General features: G+C 36.0%; 1 protein-coding gene across 1 annotated transcript; it reads right to left on the bottom strand.

Annotated features, from left to right (window-relative positions):
• Positions 1–884: 884 nt before the first annotated feature.
• On the bottom strand, positions 885–11,754 carry LOC134841422 (protein numb homolog). The gene is made up of 2 exons (XM_063857400.1): positions 11,058–11,754; positions 885–2,918 (listed from the first exon to the last, which is right to left on the bottom strand). Exons 1-2 carry the CDS (start codon positions 11,709–11,711, stop codon positions 1,905–1,907), a joined length of 1,668 nt encoding a protein of 555 aa, XP_063713470.1. The 5' UTR covers positions 11,712–11,754; the 3' UTR covers positions 885–1,904.
• Between the last annotated feature and the right edge of the window lie 8,044 nt (positions 11,755–19,798).

The following is a 19,798-nucleotide window of genomic DNA, read 5'->3' as shown; positions in this document are numbered from 1 at the left end:
TCTACATTAATTTCAATGTTATTTTAACATAACATACCACCCTTTCTTGAATTTTCACCTAAATAAATCACCTTTTCTAAAAAAAAAAACGTCTTAAATCAGTTTGATAGGAAGACTGTGCTACTTGCACAGCAGCCTTTCACTCTTGTTGGTATATGATATCAAAGAAGTTTTATTCCGATACAAGATCTTGCTTACCTACGCTACAGAGGCTAAGCGACACCCAGATTAATGACCATAAATAATCACAGCAACCTGGTAGGGTGGCTTAGTTCTCCCATCAGTTGCCTCCCGCAAGAAAAAGAAATCGAAACGGCGCACAATTGTTCACCAAGGTTCGCAACCTACCTTTCGATTACTTATGGTGTCAACCAGCCTTAAGTTCCGCAAACTAGTTGCTTAACTAATGTAAAACATACCCAACTAACAGTTGGAAAAGAGTAATGAACGCCAGGAAACTAAAAAAAAAACTGACCTTGTTTTTTTCAAGAGCCTGCAACTTTTGAGTTTCGAAGAAAAAAATAGATGGCCTTAAAGCTCTTTGAATTTGTAGAACAATTTATGATGGACACTTTTTTGTTAAAATTAACCCAATTTGAGAAAACTGGATAAATACATAACTTTTATTTCGCTGGGAAATCTGATAATTAATTTCCATTTGCGAAATCAAAAGTCGATCACGTTTTTGGTGACCTTTAAAGTTTGCTGTTCGATAGTGGAGTTTGCCTTCCTTTTAACAATGGAAATGCACTAAACTTAAAAAGAAATCACTAGTCAAACCGCGAAAAATTAAAACTGAGACTAAAAAAAAAACAAAAAAAATCAGAAAGACCTCTATAAGAGTACTCACTACGTTCATTATTCTTAAAAACTGCAAAAAGAGATAATTGCCAGGACATTAAATTTACAATTCGATTAGGACCTTCAGAGCAACATTTGGAGAGATTTCGAACTCGACCTTTCACCATTTGACTGTTTGGATCCGAACAAATCACGTAATTCAAATTTCAATATAAAATTTACAAACAACATAAAATAGAGATATTTAAATACTGATTATGCTTCGATGCGTATACATTAGACAAGTAAACTACATATAAAAGCAAAAAATTAGGATGTCATAGAAAAATAGAGCTTCGCAATTTCATATCACGATTTTCACTCTGAAAAGTTTTAAAAAATAAACACGAATTAGATCTTTTTTTACCAGAGTGAAAAATCCTCGAAGTAAGATGACACTCACTCGAACAATAACTATGTTTTAAAATTACGACCATCAAGCAGGAAATATGGAAACCTTATCACACCAAAAAATCTTCAGCACCAGTGATTTTTAGGGTCTTTTCTGTAATACAGCCCAGAAATACGAATAGTTAATTAATTGAGCTTGTTTGTGAAAAAAGTCCAAATTTTCGGTCGCTGAAATTTTTTTCAAGCAATAAGACCCAAGCATTATGATCGAATTTGCAAAACGATAAAAAAAAATAAATTTTGGGCCGTATAACAGAAAAGATCTATTTTTATGTGCATGTCACACGCTTGAAAACAATAACTGCTAAATATCAACGCTTTCGAGTCGCACGGAAGTCTAGTACTCTTTTGACATCTAATCCTAATTATAATTCAAAATTCTGTACTATGTACTGATGGTTAATGAAAGCGTAGGTATATCAAAAACAGTTCCTAAGAGTTGTGGAACAAAGTGCCAAGGAAAATCCAAAGTGCCAAAGAACTTTTTTCTGTACTGCTTGTAAAATTATCAAAATGAGCAAAAAAAATAGAATAGTTCCACTTTTCTCATTTTCTAGTGAGTCATTTTCCAAAGCAAGTTAAGAAGAAAAAACAACCTGTAAGCGTTAAGTGTACTTCAAATGAGTGAGACAAATAGCACAGACGAACTATTTTCACAGACTATACACAGAGCTCTTCTGCTCGTGAAAAGGGTTGGTTGGCGCGTACGAACTATTCATCTGGTTTGTTTCCGCGGTAGTCCACGGTGAGCTCAAATCAGTCGTCGTCTGCTGTTGGGTTGTGTTATTAGAAGAAGACACAAAGATGAAGAAAGGGTTTGTTGATGATAGTTCCGACTGGTTGGAGACTTTGTCACTTGAACCCGGTTGAACTTCAGCATGTGTTGGAGCAGTATTTTCAATTTTATTTGTACTCGATTGTTGGACATGGTTTCCTGAATTCGCAGCAAAAAGTGGCACACTCGTTGAATTGGAAATGTTTGTCGACCTAGTTTGACCATGAGATGTGAACGAATCGTCGAAACTGTTCAACGGGTGTGACATCATCGATTTATTAGTCTGTTCTGTTCGTGACGAACTTGCGATGTCACTAGGTTGGTTCAACATTCTAGAATCATCTATACACAAAGACTGCTGTCTGGGAAGTCCAGGTCTCTCAGCCAAAGTTCTCATTCCTTCTGTAACGGACACTGACTGTTTTATTTGCATGGACATGTTTCGCCGTTTGCTCCTATCACTAAAAGGCAAGTCGTGTTTGCTGTTGAGTTTCGAAAATTCTTTCATAGATTGCATTCGTTCCAGCATGGCGGCAGGCGCGTGTTTTCGTTCTATTGCACTGTCGGGAGTATCGACGGGACCTGCTGAAGAGTTTCGAGGAGCTGCTTCTTGTGATGGTTCCTCCCACTCCTCGTCTTCTGGAATTGCGTTTTTCACAACTCCGAATACTCGTTTAGAAGAAAACTCCTTTTTGGTCTCATCCTTAGAGCTTCTCGGCTCATTTGAGGCCGGTGTCTTCTGCTCCTTGAATGTGCCTTGTTTCTCAAACACTGACTTGTTCTTATTATGGAAGTTGGCTTCTACACTGCAGAGAGCATCTCGCTGCTTTTTGGCCTCCAGGCAAGCACTGAACGCACAACCAACTGCATGACTGAGTCTCTCGCCTTCTCCCTGCAATATTAAAATTTCCTGTATATTAAGAGCCTGCTGCTGCCAGGTAGCACAAAATGCTCCAATTATAGTCATTTAAACAACATTTAATAACATTCAATTAAATATTAAACGAAAAATCAATCTTTTTCAAATTTTTAATTTGAATTTTTTGAAACATGTTAATTTTTTTGGGGAGGGGGACTTTTTTACTGTTTTTTTTACATATCAGCAAAAATATTTTCGACAACAATTAATCGTCCAGCAAGTTCAGTCTGACTTCAAATAAAAATCTTAAATTGACTGGAGTGCGTTGAATTGCTCAGAAGAGGATCGAGTAAACCATTTACTTAAAGCAGAGTATGATGACAAATCCTAAATCTACTGTTTTCAAACTAGATGAAGATATTTAAAAACGGGAAAAATTGATTCCCTTTTACAGGAGCTAAGACCATTTAGGACAGAGGAAATCGGAGAACCGAAGCGAAGCTTCGCAACACTTGTCTTACAACGCAAGAATAGCATTGCAAGCTATCGAATAGAAAATGAAAAATAACAACAAACTCTACAAGTTACTTACATTGGTCACGACTGATACTCAATTTCAACACAAATTCAATACAACATAAAAATTCGAAATTGAAATATATTGTGTCCCAAAACAAAAACTTAAAACATAACCAAATGGCAGTTGGAAAAAAAGTAATGAAAGTTGGAAACAGAAAAACACTGACTTGTTCGTTTTGAGAAACTGCACATTTCGAATTTCAAAGTAAAAAAATATATGACACTAACCCTCTCTGAACTTCAAGACGAATTTATGATTGACACTTTTTGATTTAAAAAAATTAGCTTAATTTGAGAAAACTGGATCAATAAGTAAAAATTTTATTCCGGTGGGAAACCTAAAAACTCCCATTTCAAAACAAGAAGTCGTTCACGTTTTTTGTGCCATTTCCACATTCATATTCGGAGAGTGCAATTTACCTAACTTTCAGCAGATGAAAAAATATTGAACTCAAAATGTGCATAGATGTCTAGGAGCATTTATAAATGCATATATGTGTATGAATGCACATCTGTAGTTATAAGAGCAATTTAGAACTTTTTCCTGAAAGAAAAAATCACCACGAACTATGTAAGAGTCTTCATTACGCTCATTAATCTTAATAATTTCTGTTTAAAAAACCTAAGGAGTAGTAAAAAAAAAATTTATATAAAAAAAAAATTGCATAAGGAGGATTCCGAATCATTAACAAAAGATGGAACAGATAAAAAAAAATGTTGGTCAAAAACACCAAGGTCCAAAAGTTCCTAAACGTTTTCAGAAACTTTCTTTAAAATCTTGCAACCAAAGAGCCTGCATATCCAACACGAGCAATTGGGCATAAGAAAAATCCCTTTCCGTCATTTGCTATAATCTATGATAAAAATGAAAACTTGAATTCAAAAACTTCAATCCATTTCCACAAAAAAGAACTTGCAGAAAATCTGAAAAAATCTTAACCTGACAAAAATAACCAAATTACAATAAACTTATCGAATAAAACGTTGCTACGCAAAGTTAAGAGAGCTGGATCACACCAAAAAAAAAATAACATTAAAAAATTAGGAAGTTTGAAAGTAAATTGAGTTCATTTATTTTCAGAAACTTCAGCAAAAAGCCATACTCCTGAATCTCGTGCGACACTCGCCACAAATCTTCGCAGAAAAAACAGTCCAGTCACAATTTCAAAAAAAAAACCTGGAAATTCACGAATTATTTATTCGAAATCTTTTGGATATACTAAAACAATACGATGTGCCCCATCAACTGAAATCGATTTAATGAAAGCTGCTCCATCCAAAACCACAAAAACAGCAAACAAAATGAAATTAAAACTAATTTCACGCACTTATAGATATAAAAAAATGATAATTCCGAAATCATGAATCCGAAAAAAACTGAAAAAATAAAGCAATTTTTTTATTTCAGGAATAATTCTAACAGAAAATTTAGGCGTTCGTAAAAACCAGGAAACCATGAACTATTTTTACTCACTGAGCCATAGTTAAAAAAATCTGTTTAATATAGCTGCTAAACTATAACTGATAAACGTCCAACTTGAGTAGAAATGGAGATCCGATCCTAAGAACAAAGTTATTAACGGGAAAGATATCTTGTACTCGATTGCATTACCCTTGCTTATCGCAAGGGTGAAAAAGATACTACGCTGCTCGATAGTGTAAAACAAAGCCAATTGACAGTTGGAAAAGAGTAATGAACGCAATGAAACTGAAACAACTGACTTGTTTTTATTCAAAAATCTTGAACTTTTGAATTTCGAAGAAAAAAATAGATGACTTCAACGCTCTTTGAATTTGTAAAACAATTTATGAAGGACAATCTTTGTTGAAGTTAACCCAATTTGAGAAAACTGGATCAATAGGCAAAACTTTTATTTCACTGGGATATCTGATAATTAGTTTCCACTAGCAAGCAGCCTTTCTCCAGTAATCGGTCAGCTCGCAAAAAAATTTGCTGTTCTCATCAAGTTATAAAACTTCGAAATCTCAAGCTGAGCCAGATCGTAAATCAGTTTGAAAATTTTACGTATCATAGAACGAATCAGTTCTCGAAAAAATGAAACTTTCTCTGAGCAAGCTATTCAAGCTACGAAACCTTAAATAATTCAAGTTAATTTCGTGAAGCGAATCGGAGCGCAAAAAAATTTTCTAAGCAAGCTGTTCAAGCTATTAAACTTCAAAATTTCAAGGAATTTCATGGAACGAATTGGTTGGCAAAAACACTCACATTTTACAGAAGCAAGTTAATGAAGCTATAAACAAGAGAAATATTTCGAGTTGTTTAGAATGAAAAATTTTGCGAAAATGTAGTTTTTTAAGCGAGCTAATGGAGCGAGCTACTAGAGCGAATCAGTTCGAAAAAAATCAAAATTAACTTAATCAAGCTATTGTAGCTATAAAAACTTGAAATATCTACAAGTTAATTATTAGAAGGAAACGTTTTGCAAAAATAAGTTTTTGTGCGCGAGCTAATCGAGCAATGAACTTCAAAAAAATCCATGCGCTTCGTAGGCCGAATCGTTTAACCAAAAGTTAAAGTTTTCTAAGCAAGCTATTTTTCAAGCTAATGTGTAGACCGAATCGGTTCGCGAAAAGTTTCGGTTTTTCTATGCAAGCTTTTAAGCTATGAAACTTTGAAATATTTCAAATTAGTTCATAGACTGAATCAGTTCGTGAAACAATTAAGTTCTCCTAATCAAGCTTTTTCACCTAGAAATTTTGATATAATTCAAGTTATCTATACACCGAATCTCTTTGCGCAAGTTATCTAAAAAACGAATCAGTTTGGGAAAAGCTTAAAGTTTTCTAAGCAAGCTATTCAAGCTATGAATTTTTTCAAGTTATTTCGTTGTTCGAATCGATACGCGAAAAGTTTCAGTTTTTCTAAGCAAGCTTTCAAAGATACGAAACTTTGAATGATAAAGCTATAAAACTTTGAACTTTTTCAAATTATTGTGTAGACCAAATCGGTTCGCGTAAAGTTTAAATTTTTCTAAGCAACCTTTATTGCTATAAAACTTTGAATGATTAAGCTATGAAACTTTGAATTAATTATATTTATTTCATAGACCCAATCGGTTCTCGAAAAAAAAATTTTTTCCTCAGCATGGAGGTTGCTGTTTTCAGTTCATTCGTTTCAGACTGAAATGAATCTGTAAACGCAAAATTTTAGACAAAAATAGGCAATACTGTCTAGCCTTGAAGTTGGATCGAGTTCATCTTTCTCTGATCGTTGCTTTGAATGATTCTTAAACGTTGTGCTCAATAGAAAAATTAAAACGTTGCGTCCATAGCCTATTCAGACTTTCAATTAATATATAAGGCCAAAATTTGGTTTTTTAAGCGAGCTAATGGAGCGAGCTAATAGAGCGAATCTGTTCGAAAAAAAAAATTAAAATTAACTTAATCAAACTATTGTAGCTATAAAAACTTGAAATATCTACAAGTTAATTATTAGAAGGAAACGTTTTGCAAAAATAAGTTTTTGTGCGCGAGCTAATCGAGCAATGAACTTCAAAAAAATCCATGCGCTTCGTAGGCCGAATCGTTTTACCAAAGGTTAAAGTTTTCTAAGCAAGCTATTTTTCAAGCTAATGTGTAGACCGAATCGGTTCGCGAAAAGTTTCGGTTTTTCTAAGCAAGCTTTTAAGCTACGAAACTTTGAAATATTTCAAATTAGTTCATAGACTGAATCAGTTCGTGAAACAATTAAGTTCTCCTAATCAAGCTTTTTCACCCAGAAATTTTGATATAATTCAAGTTATCTATAAACCGAATCAGTTTGCGAAAAGCTTAAAGTTTTCTAAGCAAGCTATTCAAGCTATGAAACTTTGAAATTTTTCAAGTTAATTCGTGGACGGAATCGGTTCGCCAAAAGTTTAAGTTTTTCTAACCAAGCTTTTAAAGCTACGAAACTTTGAAATATTTCAATTTAGTTCATAGACTGAAAAAGTTCGTGAAACAATTAAGTTCTAAGCAAGTTTTTCAGCTAGAAATTTTGAAATAATTCAATATATCTATAAACCGAATCAGTTTGGGAAAAGCTTGAAGTTTTCTTAGCAAGTTATTGAAGCTATCAAAATTTTTAAGTTATTTCGCGGACCGAATCGATACGCGAAAAGTTTCAGTTTTTCTAAGCAAGCTTTATAGCTATATAACTTTGAATGACAAAGCTATAAAACTTTGAACTTTTTCAAATTATAGTGTAGACCGAATCGGTTCGCGAAAAGTTTAAGTTTTTCTAAGCAAGCTTTATAGCTATATAACTTTGAATGACAAAGCTATAAAACTTTGAACTTTTTCAAATTATAGTGTAGACCGAATCGGTTCGCGAAAAGTTTAAGTTTTTCTAAGCAACCTTTATTGCTATAAAACTTTGAATGATTAAGCTATGAAACTTTGAATTAATTATATTTATTTCATAGACCCAATCGGTTCTCGAAAAAAAAAATTCCTCAGCATGGAGGTTGCTGTTTTCAGTTTATTCGTTTCAGACTGAAATGAATCTGTAAACGCAAAATTTTAGACAAAAATAGGCAATACTGTCTAGCCTTGAAGTTGGATCGAGTTCATCTTTCTCTGATCGTTGCTTTGAATGATTCTTAAACGTTGTGCTCAATAGAAAAATTAAAACGTTGCGTCCATAGCCCATTCAGACTTTCATTTAATATATAAGGCCAAAATTTGGTTTTTTTAAGCGAGCAAATGGAGCGAGCTAATAGAGCGAATCTGTTCAAAAAATCAAAATTAACTTAATCAAGCTATTGTAGCTATAAAAACTTGAAATATCTACAAGTTAATTATTAGAAGGAAACGTTTTGCAAAAACAAGTTTTTGTGCGCGAGCTAATCGAGCAATGAACTTCGAAAAAATCCAAGCGCTTCGTAGGCCGAATCGTTTAACCAAAAGTTAAAGTTTTCTAAGCAAGCTATTTTTCAAGCTAATGTGTAGACCGAATCGGTTCGCGAAAAGTTTCGGTTTTTCTAAGCAAGCTTTTAAGCTACAAAACTTTGAAATATTTCAAATTAGTTCATAGACTGAATCAGTTCGTGAAACAATTAAGTTCTCCTAATCAAGCTTTTTCACCTAGAAATTTTGATATAATTCAAGTTATCTATACACCGAATCTCTTTGCGCAAGTTATCTAAAAAACGAATCAGTTTGCGAAAAGCTTAAAGTTTTCTAAGCAAGCTATTCAAGCTATGAAACTTTGAAATTTTTCAAGTTAATTCGTGGACGGAATCGGTTCGCCAAAAGTTTAAGTTTTTCTAACCAAGCTTTTAAAGCTACGAAACTTTGAAATATTTCAATTTAGTTCATAGACTGAAAAAATTCGTGAAACCATTAAGTTCTAAGCAAGTTTTTCAGCTGGAAATTTTGAAATACTTCAATATATCTATGAACCGAATCAGTTTGGGAAAAGCTTGAAGTTTTCTTAGCAAGTTATTGAAGCTATAAAAACTTTCAAGTTGATTCGTGGACCAAATCGATACGCGAAAAGTTTCAGTTTTTCTAAGTAAGCTTTATAGCTATATAACTTTGAATGGCAAAGCTATAAAACTTTGAATTTTTTCAAATTATAGTGTAGACCGAATCGGTTCGCGAAAAGTTTAAGTTTTTCTAAGCAACCTTTATTGCTATAAAACTTTGAATGATAAAGCTATGAACTTAGAATTAATTATATTTATTTCATGGACCCAATCGGTTTTCGAAAAAACAATTTCCTCGGCATGGAGGTTGCTGTTTTCAGTTTATTCGTTTCAGACTGAAATAAATCTGTTAACGCAAAATTTTAGACAAAAATCGGCAATACTGTCTAGCCTTGAAGTTGGATCGAGTTCATCTTTCTCTGATCGTTGCTTTGAATGATTCTTAAACGTTGTGCTCAATAGAAAAATTAAAACGTTGCGTCCATAGCCCATTCAGACTTTCATTTAATATATAAGGCCAAAATTTGGTTTTTTTAAGCGAGCTAATAGAGCGAATCTGTTCGAAAAAAATCAAAATTAACTTAATCAAGCTATTGTAGCTATAAAAACTTGAAATATCTACAAGTTAATTATTAGAAGGAAACGTTTTGCAAAAATAAGTTTTTGTGCGCGAGCTAATCGAGCAATGAACTACAAAAAAATCCATGCGCTTCGTAGGCCGAATCGTTTTACCAAAAGTTAAAGTTTTCTAAGCAAGCTAATTTTCAAGTTAATGTGTAGACCGAATCTTTTCGCTAAAATTTTTGGTTTTTCTAAGCAAGCTTTTAAGCTACGAAACTTTGAAATATTTCAAATTAATTCATAGACTGAATCAGTTCGTGAAACAATTAAGTTCTCCTAATCCAGCTTTTTCAGCTAGAAATTTTGATATAATTCAAGTTATCTATAAACCGAATCTTTTTGCGCAAGTTATCTATAAACCGAATCATTTTGCGAAAAGCTTAAAGTTTTCTAAGCAAGCTATTCAAGCTATGAAACTTTGAAATTTTTCAAGTTAATTCGTGGACCGAATCGGTTCGCGAAAATTTTAAGTTTTTCTTACCAAGCTTTTGAAGCTACGAAACTTTGAAAAAAATTAGTTCATAGACTGAAACAGTTCGTGAAACAATTAAGTTCTAAGTAAGTTTTTTCAGCTAGAAACTTTGAAATAATTCATTATTTCTATAAACCGAATCAGTTTGGGAAAAGCTTGAAGTTTTCTAAGCAAGCTATTCAAGCTATGAATTTTTTCAAGTTATTTCGTGGACCGAATCGATACGCGAAAAATTTCAGTTTTTCTAAGCAAGCTTTTAAAGATACGAAACTTTGAATGATAAAGCTATAAAACTTTGAACTTTTTCAAATTATTGTGTAGACCAAATCGGTTCGCGTAAAGTTTAAATTTTTCTAAGCAAGCTTTATAGCTATAAAACTTTGAAGGATAAAGCTATGAAACTTTGAATTAATTATATTTATTTCATAGACCCAATCGGTTTTCGAAAAAAAAAATCCTCAGCATGGAGGTTGCTGTTTTCAGTTTATTCATTTCAGACTGAAATGAATCTGTAAACGCAAAATTTTAGACAAAAATAGGCAATACTGTCTAGCCTTGAAGTTGGATCGAGTTCATCGTTCTCTGGTCGTTGCTTTGAATGATTCTTAAACGTTGTGCTCGATAGAAAAGTCAAAACGTTGCGTCCATAGCGCATTCAGACTTTCATTTAATATATAAGATTTTCGAAATTAGAAGTCGATGACGTTTTTCGTGACCTTTACATTTTTGCTGTTCAATAGTGGATTTTGCCTGCTTTTTAACAATGGAAATGCAACTTAAAAATAAATCTCAAGTCAAACCGCGAAAAATCAAAATTGAGCGTGAACAATTTTAAGACTTTTTCCTGCAAAAAAAAAACAAACAAAAAAAATCAGCAAGACCTATATAAGAGTCCCCACTACGTTCATTACTCTTAATAGCTAGTCAAAAATGTAATCCCCAGCGTTAAATTATTTCTGGAGCGGCCACTAAGCCAACAAAATTTACGCCCGTTGAGCCTCGTAATATAAAATAGGCTTCTCTTTTGTTAACAAGTCTGTAAATAACCGAGACTGAAGTTTAATCACACACCTTCACATCTTTGGCAAGTAACACGTGACACATCCATCTTTTTGATGCCCCGTCTCGTGCAATGTATGCGAACCCCTTCGTGTTTACTCTAACAGGAGCACAGAATGAAACCTTTTCAATAGTTTGGTCAACAATAAGCGACTTGCTGTTCTCGTCAACGACTCTCAAGCCATCGGATGAAATATAAAACAGTGCATTTTTGGCCGGTCTTTGTCCCCCAGAGGAAACTGTTGTACTCGAATTTTTGGAGCGCAGCAGTTTGATCTGCACTTTGGAAGAAAGACCAGAACCTCCTTTTTTGTACTGTTTATATCTCGCCGCAAGAGAGGCGAATGCGTCATCGCACAACTGCATTCCTCGCGAGTCGTTAACCTCTTTCGATCCCAAGTACTTGATTCTGAACTGACAATGACTTCCTCTAACCAACTCTTCGTCTTTCTCCCATTCTGGGGGTTTAACGACTGTCGAACCAGCAGTTGGAGCTTGACCATTTGTGTCTGCGACAGCGGGTCGGTTGGTTGAATTCGGATTGGCGGGAACTGGCGACGCTTCATTTCTGATATGCTCTCTGAAGGAGCTGGACCGAATTTGTTCAGCATTATTTCGATCTGCTTTGTTTCCGAATCGAAAACTCTTATACAATTTGCGCATCATTGTGTGTAGATGTCAGGAGCACGAATAATATATCATAGTAAACTTTAAAGAAGAAACTATTAACTGTGCGGACTAGCACTTAAACCGCAACTTCTGTTTCAAGCGAACTCTTGCTTAGCTGCCTCGAGATTCCTATTTCGTTCGAACACGGATGCGTTAAACAATTAATACTCAGTGATAGCCAAATTGTCTTAAAATAAACAATGTGAATACCATAACCCCAGTGATTGTTCCATTTATCGGAAAAAATGTGTAATAATCCCGCTGATTTTGTGGACAGAAAACAATCAGTGCCGAAATAATCCTATAAAACAGTGCCCAGCTTAATAGCAGATTCTTTTTTTTTGGTCACAAATTTTGTGAAAGAATAAGGAAGCAGAATATGACAATGTCAGTATTTTTCAGACAAAGGAAGGACATTTGAAGCAACATATTTATCTAACCTAAGCACAAAAGCGAAGCAGTAAAAAACGATAAGAAGAAACAAACGCGAAGCAGTGCAAAATTAGCGTATCTAGTGTCTAACGAAAGACTACTCAAGCCAACGGTCTGAAAATTATGAAAATTACAAAGACCGTTTTCCGCAATACTTAAATTTGGTTTGATTAGATAGAAAAAAGGTATCCGGGACTCCTAACCTTTATGAAATTCTTTTCACTTAGCGGTAACAATAAAACACATATTTTGTTTTTCCCCATCATCGAATTCTGTTTGATTTAGGAACGCCAATAATGTTAGATTTTTTTGGAAGCATATAACTGTAGATAATAAACTTAAATGTGATCTTATCAATTTCAAGAGATTTAATCAACAAAAAACCACTCTCAGCGAGATGAAACTAAGAATGATGTCTAAAAACTTTTCAAACTATAAATAGCACCATCTATTTAGTATATCATTCCAGGGTTGACATGTTAAAACAGAGCGTATACAGTTAAAACATTTTTTCTATTGCTTTTCATTAAAAAGCTTCAGGATTGAAACTTGAATCAGCCAACTTTTTATCGAAAATCAGAAGGTCAGAGATTTTCATGATTACTCGTCCATCCTCATTTCACCCAGTAAAAAAAAAACATTTGATTAAGTGGAGAAGTGTTAGGAAAAGTATAACTTGAAAGAAAGTAAAGAAAATCAAGATGGCTGTGAACCAAGTCAACCGGATTGAGAATACAAAAACATGCACAAAACAAACCAGAGTTGAAACTCAACCAAATAACCATACACAATTTACAAAAATTGCAAAAAACCAATCTTTCCAACACATGGATACGAGCCCTTCAGTACGACATTTTGATCTTCGATTAAACTGGGAGTTGAAACCGTAATTTTTGTTCAAGTTCATCTGACAGCGCCCACCCACCCCACCCACTCAACAAAACCTCATCACCTCGCCAAACAACAGCAATTTTTATAAGAGGAAAAATAATGATATTGGAAATCTACATCACTAGAAAGGAACAGCCAAATAAGGAAACCTCAAATTTTAGGCAGGAAAGCCTAGGAAGCCTTGACAAGTTCATTTCAAAGCAAGCCTCATTTTAATCAAGCGCCACAAAAATTGCATGCATTCTAGAACAGACTATATCAAAAATTTTGTTCAGCAGTTTTTGGGGAACTCGACTGCAACATCATGCATATCGACTATATGAAGGTTCATTTCCCGTCGTCGAGAACCGAGAATTTTACTTAGTGATAACGGTTCTAGTTTTCTTGACGGCAGACAACTTTAAAATAAACCGCTCTCTAGAGCAAAAACTTCTGAAACACAGCATAACGAACCAGTCAGTTGAATGGCGCCACAACTATCCCTCAGCGCCTCATTTTGGCGATGCGTGGGAGAGACGCGTCTGAGAGACTCGCTCTTCTCGTAAACCTTGGTTCAGCAAAACTGACCTTGGACGTCTTCACTGCCATTGTTGTCGAAGCAGAAGGCTTCACAAACTTAAGGCCAACAGCCCATTAACGAAGCGATTATCAAGACGAAGATCCCTTAACGCCAAACTACTTCATACTGGAGAAGCCTTTTGTAACATTGCATGCTTAACGAAATATCTGGACCAGGCTCGTAACTGAATATCTTCCAAATCTCAACATCCGCTTTAAATGAACTAAACACTCTACGTTGAAAATTAGCGATATCGTCTGGCTACTTGAAGAATCGACCCCACGTGGAATCTGGCCGCTTGAAAAAAATATTCACCGGCCCCGATCGTATAGCAAGACAATTATAAGTAAAGACCGCGTTGGGGAAATTACCCGCCCCACTAATAGGCTCGCCCATGTGTTCCTTAAATATATTTCTGGTTAAGGTGGCCACGCGGGTTTTCATGATCGAACAATATGATTAAGAAATCCTTCCGATTAAGAAAGCAAGGAACTTCATTTTGGAACTATGCCGAGACAACTAATGTAGCAAAACTGAGGTAGAACAATGCTTTATATGAAGATTGTGGCAGGCACATTGAGAAAGAGGAAAGATTACAGAATACTATACACATGGTAATAAGTTAGTGAAAAGAGAGGCAGATGGAGATTAAAAATCTACTACTGCATTCTAAGTCGATCAGTCCAAATTCCGACATTGTTTCAGAAGAACAAACAAAAGCATCCGACATCAGTTCTTTCGACACTAGTCATACAACAAACCAAACTCTTCTTCAGTTCTGTTGGCATACTTTTCGACACTAAAATTTCATATAAATTTGACTACTTACTGCCCTACACAAACTCGCTTTTTATTGAGGAAATGCAAGCCGTGGAATACGGGACTTAGCAGGGGCAGTGCTTCAAAATAGTGACCAAAAATAAATGCCTTTTTAATTTTTCTAATTTTTTGATTTCCATATCACAGGAGTTGCCCACGAAGACCTTTAAATTGTAATAGGAGACGCAAATGCCATGACTCCCTTCAATTGCACACGGAAGACATTGTAACTATTATAGGAGACGCAAAATTGATTTATCCCCCCTCTTGTACTCAAACTTACCAACGAAAGCAGAAATTCTACTATGAAACTGATAACTGAGTGTGACCTCAATTCTTTATAAGATCAAAATTAGAACTGTCTACCGGTCGAGATGACGACCCCTTTTTCCCGACGTCTCATTTGCATCATCTTCCGTTTTATTGTCTCCGAATTGGCACTCTTCAATTTTGTTAAATCTCATATTAGCTCAATATAATTCTTTCAGCGCACGAAAAGCTTTACTAATTTCCGTTTCAGAAGAACAAACAAAAGCATCCGACATCAGTTCTTTCGACACTAGTCATACAACAAACCAAACTCTTCTTCAGTTCTGTTGGCATACTTTTCGACACTAAAATTTCATATAAATTTGACTACTTACTGCCCTACACAAACTCGCTTTTTATTGAGGAAATGCAAGCCGTGGAATACGGGACTTAGCAGGGGCAGTGCTTCAAAATAGTGACCAAAAATAAATGCCTTTTTAATTTTTCTACTTTTTTGCTTTCCATATCACAGGAGTTGCCCACGAAGACCTTTAAATTGTAATAGGAGACGCAAATGCCATGACTCCCTTCAATTGCACACGGAAGACATTGTAACTATTATAGGAGACGCAAAATTGATTTATCCCCCCTCTTGTACTCAAACTTACCAACGAAAGCAGAAGTTCTACTATGAAACTGATAACTGAGTGTGACCTTCAATTCTTTATAAGATCAAAATTAGAACTGTCTACCGGTCGAGATGACGACACCTTTTTCCCCACGTCTCATTTGCATCATCTTCCGTTTTATTGTCTCCGAATTGGCAGTCTTCAATTTTGTTAAATCTCATATTAGCTCAATATAATTCTTTCAGCGCACGAAAAGCTTTACTAATTTCCAAAAAATCTAACTGAGACTATTTTACTGAAAAAATAGAAAAACGAACTGGAAAAATATAAATTATTTTATTATTATTAGAGTATTTTTTCCAACTTTTTTTAAATATATGTTGAATAATCAGAAGGTCAAAAATTTCATGGTAACCGAGGTGAGAGTCAGGAGTCCTTTCATCACATATTCCAGTCAAAATCTTCGGAATTTTCGTAGTATCGAAGTGATAGCAGTTATTGCAGTATGTAGTAGTAGTAGTAGTAGTAGGGCTTTTGTGCTCGTAGCACAAGGGGTTTCCCCCTTTCAGTTTTTCGTTCTATAGTGAAGTTTTGCTTCTACAGTCATTCATCGTGCAATCGCAAGCAATTCTCCATGTGCACTTGTTCATTTGTTCGTAGTCCTTCTCAAATTTTCTCCAAAATAACCACAATATTCGCTTCTTCAGTCTGCTTGTTTCTCTGACGTCAATTTTGATCACATTCGCTAGCCGACATGTTTGGTAAAAGAATTCGTCCTCCAAACATTTCTTTTTCGGCCTCTCGAGCTGAAACATACAACCGCGCGAGGAACAGGAATACGATGGAACTTTCAACATGTCAACATCATAATTTTTCGATAAAATTTTTGACAGCAACAAAAGGTTGTTGATCTGTATATACATTGGCAGTGGCAATAGTGAAATTTCGATTAACCGATCTTTGTACGAATCCATATGCGGAATTATCCATTTAACTATACGCCTTTGTACATTTTCAAGCTCCGTAATAATGTATTTACTTAATCCATAACATGGACTTGCGTACGTGAGTATTGGTACGATCATAGATTTATACAAATCCAGTTTAGCTTTTTGTCCAAGATTCGATACGCTTCTTTTTATCATGTGAAAAACACGAATTGCTTTGCAGCAAACCTTATTTATATGCAAATTCCATTTTAAGTCACAGGAAAGCATGAGCCCCAAATCAGATTGAGTTTCCTCTGTTTTAATCAATTCGTTTCCAAAAAGCAATCGTTTTTCGTTTTTGGACATTTTAATTAGGCAGCATTTATCCATATTGAAGGGCATGTTGTTTCTAACGGTCCAGTCATACAACGCATTTAAATCACTTTGAATATCTATTGTGCTTAAACCCACGCTGAGAAATTTGGCGTCATCGGCAAAAAGTAGGGGAAACAATTGATCGCACATTTTCGGGAGGTCGTTAACAAAAACCAGAAAAAGTATGGGGCCCAAAATACACCCTTGCGGGACACCGCTAGTAACTTGTATTGGTGACGAGTTTACTCCATTTATACGCACGACTTGTACTCGATTTGTCAAGTATGATTCGATTAGTTTCAGTAGCTTGTTTCTGATGCCCGTTTCAAAAAGTTTTTTCAAAAGCATACCATGATCCACTCTGTCAAAAGCTTTACTGTTTTCAGTAAAGATTATGTCAACATCATGTTGACTTTCAATGCCCTGGTACACTTTTTGCAAAAAGATTATCAATTGGAGAATCGTTGATCGTCTTTTCCTAAAGCCGAATTGAGCTGCGTGAAAAAAAGAATGGTAATGATCGTAAAGTCGTCTAAAAATAATCCTTTCTAAAATTAATATCAGCTTTCGTTTGCATGCGAACACAACCACATAGCTGAGTCTCGGATCCTCAGACTACGTGATTGTCATTAAAAACACGGCTCGAACCACCTATTTCTATATGTTTTTGTGTGACAGTTTTATATTAAATCCATTGGAGATGGATTGACCCTTTCCTTTTTCTATCTACTCATGCTCTGAAATATTAAATAATAACGGTGTTAATTAAGATCTAGGACATTACAGCAGCTGTTATAGTCAGTTTTCACAGTCCCTTCACATATAACAGTCTCTGGGGGACCAAGCCTCCGCTCCCGTGATTTTCTTGAGATAACACTCTTATCTCCTATATTTCGTGTCCCGGGAGGGTTCCGTGGTATTTCTCTTCCCCCCACTGAAGCCTCCGTCTCCACAAATATCTGTCGCTAAGGTCCTTATCGTGTGTTCTTGCCACGATAAGAGGCTCCGTGTTTTTCTGTCTCTGATACAACTGTTCTTCACAATCTATATCGTGGTTCTGATTTTCGTCTTTTCTATTCAAAATGGCCGTCTGTTTTCTATTTCTCAGAAATGTTCTTCTTCCAATCGAAATTTTAAGAATAAAAATTCTAGAACATTCTGACCCTCCGTCGCAACACTTTTCTGTTCATAAGGCCTTTAGTCACTCTTTTTTCTGTCGCGGGAAGGTTGTGCTGTGTCATCCGGCAGAATGGCACATACTCCCCGGACAAGTCTCCATCAATGTCCCTATTGATCGCACAACACCGGGCTATCGTCAAGTAGGTATCCAGTTTTCTGTAACCAATCTTACAAATCGCATAAGAAAATGAAATTTATCTACTCCACTTCAACTCACTACGTGTTCACAAATGGCATCGTACTACATCTCACTGCCTTTCAACATTTTCACAAAATTTGCACCATGAGGAGTGTCCTAGATAAAATTTCTTTTCTGACTACTTACGTCGTCTTGTTATAAAACTTCTTTTCGCTCTTTGTGATTAAAAAGTGGGACGTGGCACGGCCACGCACCCGTTAAAATTAACTTAACTTCACTCACCAAGTATAATTAGTCATTTATGCGGTCCTTTCAATATTAAAACTAAGAAACTCTGTGGCTAGGAAAGTTATTGAGTTACCCACCCTTCTCGAGCGAATTTACTCAAACTTACCATGTCGCCACACAGTGAATTTGTGTCTTACACAGGTTAAAAATTTCAGTCGTGAATAAATAGGTAAATATACTCACCTATGTTCCTTATATACATACATAGATAGTAGTAACTAAAATCAACAATTTTAACAATTTTAACAATTGCAACAATTTTCGAAGTTTGGTCTGACCAAACTAAATCAAAACAAAAAGTTTAACAAGTTCAATAATCAAAACTTGGTTGATTTGTTCAAGTTTTTACACACAAAGACAATCAAGTTTTTTTCTCCTTCTCTTCTCTTCTTCGGTCATCTTCATTCCATCATTTCTCCATCCTGATGTTCAGCGTCACTGTCTTCCAGAACTTTCTCTAACATGTCCAGAGAGTTGCGGGCCGTGCCCCAACCCTCCTGTTCCAACAGCCTCGGTTTGCAACAAGGTAGCAAGTCCACATTCACCTTCTGCTCCCGGTTCCTGCAAAAGCTGTTGTGAAGACATAGGCTCACGTTTCGTTCTAGGTCAGCTCTTAAGACCTCTTTCTTCTCATCTTCAGTAACACAAGGCGCTCCAGCTACTCGCTTCACCGCCGTGGTGACCGCGTTTCTATGCGTCAGGAAAGCTCTCTTATAGGCTCCTGGTCCTATGTCTAGCTGGAAAGATTGATAGGCTTCCGTGTTCCTTGACATGTGACGCTTCGCACGTTCATACATCCAAGATGTCATCACTGCACGGAACCAAGGCATCAATCTTTGCCTTGACCATATTCTTTCGATGGCTTTAGGTATTCTCAGAACCTTGCAGGTGGTTCTGAAAAGATCCAATTCACGACTCATCTTCACGTTGCTCAGCTGTTCAGGAGTCGGCACGGCCGTCTCCTGCTCACTTGTGTCTGCGTTAGCCTCCAACCATCTCACTGCTAGCATGGCGCTAACCACCATGATTGACACTTGTTGATTCTGATCGGGCAACCCCGTGGAGTACAACTCCTCCACGTCCCATACTAGGATCAGATTCCCGCGTTTGGGGTACCACAACGTCTGCGCCAAGCAGTGGCAAGGATACTCCCCATGGGTTCTCACTATGTTCCTTCGTGTCCGATACCCTGAGGCTCCCAGCAACGGTTCCACTTCCATCAGGATTCTATGTAAATCGTCTTTCTCTTCTATGGTGGGGAATTCAGTGGGTAACGCTCCACTCGCTTTCTGCTTCTGGAACTCACTCACGTTGCCTTCGTTCAGTCTCATGAACTCTCCACCCACAACGTCTTGCAACTCGCCTTCGGATCTCTTCGGGACTGCCCGAAAGATCTTTGCCAACAAGTCATATGACCTTTCTGACATTCTGGCCAACCTCACGCACTTTGGCACAGAGAAAAGTTGGTCAACCAACACTTGTTGCGTCCTCGCATCCATCACCACCATGTGCGTAGGAAACTTCCTATTACAATACGGCGCTGAGCTTGAACCCACCATATATTTTGAACCAGTAGGTCTGTGATAGGCTTCACT

This window comes from Symsagittifera roscoffensis, chromosome 1 (assembly GCF_963678635.1).
Source record: "Symsagittifera roscoffensis chromosome 1, txSymRosc1.1, whole genome shotgun sequence".
NCBI classification, from domain to species: domain Eukaryota; kingdom Metazoa; phylum Xenacoelomorpha; order Acoela; family Convolutidae; genus Symsagittifera; species Symsagittifera roscoffensis.
This window is presented reverse-complemented; position numbering and strand designations above follow the sequence as displayed.